General features: G+C 54.6%; 1 protein-coding gene across 1 annotated transcript in view; it reads left to right on the top strand.

The window, feature by feature from the left end:
• The window catches only part of NOTCH3 (notch 3), an 89934-nt gene that overhangs the window by 78180 nt on the left and 9087 nt on the right, over positions 1-2667 (top strand). The window contains exons 26-28 of the mRNA XM_011953405.1: positions 1-130; positions 249-471; positions 633-717. Of these exons, the coding sequence (XP_011808795.1) occupies positions 1-130; positions 249-471; positions 633-717 (438 nt within the window). The remainder of the gene's footprint in view (positions 131-248; positions 472-632; positions 718-2667) is intronic.

The raw sequence follows: 2667 nt of genomic DNA, 5'->3' as shown, positions 1-2667 counted from the left end.
AACCGGCTCTGCCTGCAGTCACCTGAGAATGATCACTGCTTCCCCGATGCCCAGAGCGCTGCTGACTACCTGGGAGCGCTGTCAGCGGTGGAGCGCCTGGACTTCCCATACCCACTGCGGGACGTGCGGGGTGAGACCCGGCCTTTGGGAGAGGGTGGCGGGGACCAAGCTGGGGGCAGCCGAAACCCCGCCCCGATGCCAAAGCCCCGCCCTCGACTGAAGACCCGCCCCCTGCTTCCTTCTCTTAGGGGAGCCGCTGGAGCCTCCAGAACCCAGCGTCCCGCTGCTGCCTCTGCTAGTGGCAGGTGCCGTCTTGCTGCTGGTCATCCTCGTCCTGGGCGTCATGGTGGCCCGGCGCAAGCGCGAGCACAGCACCCTCTGGTTCCCCGAGGGCTTCTCACTGCACAAGGACGTGGCCGCTGGTCACAAGGGCCGGCGGGAACCCGTGGGCCAAGATGCGCTGGGCATGAAGTGAGAACCCTGCTCACTCCCTGTCCCTGACTACGGGGACCTTGTGAGCCCTGGACCCCGCCTTGACCTGACTCAGACCTCTGCCCCCACCTCAAATCCTCCTTCCCAGCTGGACACCTCTAGTGTCCCCTCTCACATCCCCTCTTCCCATTGTCTGCCAGGAACATGGCCAAGGGTGAGAGCCTGATGGGAGAGGTGGCCACAGACTGGATGGACACAGAGTGCCCAGAGGCCAAGCGGCTGAAGGTACTGCCCCCTCTTCTGAGCTTTGCCCCCTCCTCTGGCCCCTCCCCTCAGGGTACTGGGTGGGGTCCCCAATGGATGATGGGCGTAATCTGGGGATATCACCGCTGTCCCCACCTCCCTAGCTCCAGAGAATAGTCACAGCTTTGCAACGCTGTTTTCTTCTTAGTGTGGTTCTGTGACCTCAGAGGGAGGAGGAGATTTGCCACTGGGGCCCCAAGGGTCCCTCTGGGCAGGTGGAAAATCCTTCACTCCGTCCTGCCCCTCCCCGGCCAGGATCCTGCGTCCTGGCCAGCCTGCACTCTTTCTGGAGGTGTCCCCCAGTTCCAGAGAGCGAGTCTGCCTTATCTCTGTCAGTTCCTATTTTGTCCAGCATGGGGTTAGCCTGGAAGTGCTCTAAGCCAGTTCTAAGCACCATTTCATGCAGTCATGCCCCTGAGTTCAGTATGAGTCAGCTGTGGCTGCCATTAAAAAATCTCACACAGGTGGATCACCTGAGGTCAGGAGTTCGAGACCAGCCTGACCAAAATGGTGAAACCCCATCTCTACTAAAAATACAAAAGATTAGCTGGGCATGGTGGTGGGCGCCTGTAATCCCAGCTACTTGGGAGGCTGAGGCAGGAGAGTCCCTTGAACCCGGCACTCCAGACTGGGCAACAAGAGCAAAACTCCATCTCAAAAAAAAAAAAAAAAAAAGCCTGCAGCATGGGTGACTCAAACAATAGAAATTTGTTTTTTCATGGTTCTGGAGGTTGGAAGTCTAAGCCCAAGGTACCATCAGGGTTGGTTCCTGATGAGGGCTCTCTTCCTGGCTTGCAGATGGCCGCCTTCTCACTGTGTACACAGAAGAAAGAGAGAGAGAGAGATCTGGTACCCCATCCTCTTCTTGTAAGGATACCTGTCCTATTGGATTAGGGTCCCACATTTATAACCTCATATAACCTTAATTACCCCCTTAAAGGCCCTGTCTCACCAGGCTTAGTGGCTTGCACCTGTAATTTCAGCTACTTGGGAGGTTGAGGCAGAAGGATTGCTTGAGTCCAGGAGTTGGAGGCTGCAGTGAGCTATGATTGCACCACTGCACTCCAGCCTGGGCGACAGAGCGAGACTCCGTCTCAAAAACAAAAACAAAAACAAAAACAAATAAACAAACAAATAGAAGTATCCTGCTAGTGGCCTAGTGGCCTGGTAGAGGTACTGGAAGGGAGGTGTAGCTGTTGTTGTGGAGACAGCAGAGACCTGAGAGGGGTGGATCTGACATAGAGAGGAGGGCTGGGTTTTACAGATATTGAGATGCGGGTGATGGGAGGGGAGGGGTGGAGGGATGAAGGAGAGTGGTTGATGTACCAGCCCCTGACTAAGCTAACTGAGTGATAGGACACAAAGCAAAAACAGGTCATTTTGGAGCTTGCAGAGTCTGAGGGACCTGGAGGTACTGGGAAGGCCTCCAAGGAGGTACCTGGGCACCAAAGACACAAACAAGAAAGACATAAAAGTATTGATGATCATTGAAGCCATGAGAGGGACTCAAAGGAGTGGGGAGAGAAGGGAACAGAAGAATTAATCTGGGACACAGAGACCTAAGGATTGGATGAATGGAATTAGCTCAAAAAAGAGAACAGGCAGGGTGTGATGGCTCACAACTGTGATCCCAGCACTTTGGGAGGTCGAGGCAGGAGGATCACCTGAGGTCGGGAGTTCGAGACCAGCCTGACTAACATGGAGAAACCCTGTGTATACTAAAAATACAAAATTACTGGGGCATGGTGGCGCATGCCTGTAATCCCAGCTACTCAAGAGACTGAGGCAGGAGAATCACCTGAACCCAGGAGGCGGAGGTTGTGGTGAGCCGAGATCGCGTTATTGCACTCCAGCCTGGGCGACAAGAGTGAAACTCTGTCTCAAAAAACAAAAAACACACAAACAAACAAACAACAATGCCCTGGCCAGCAC

This window comes from Colobus angolensis, unplaced genomic scaffold (assembly GCF_000951035.1).
Source record: "Colobus angolensis palliatus isolate OR3802 unplaced genomic scaffold, Cang.pa_1.0 Scaffold36, whole genome shotgun sequence".
Lineage (NCBI taxonomy): Eukaryota > Metazoa > Chordata > Mammalia > Primates > Cercopithecidae > Colobus > Colobus angolensis.
This window is presented reverse-complemented; position numbering and strand designations above follow the sequence as displayed.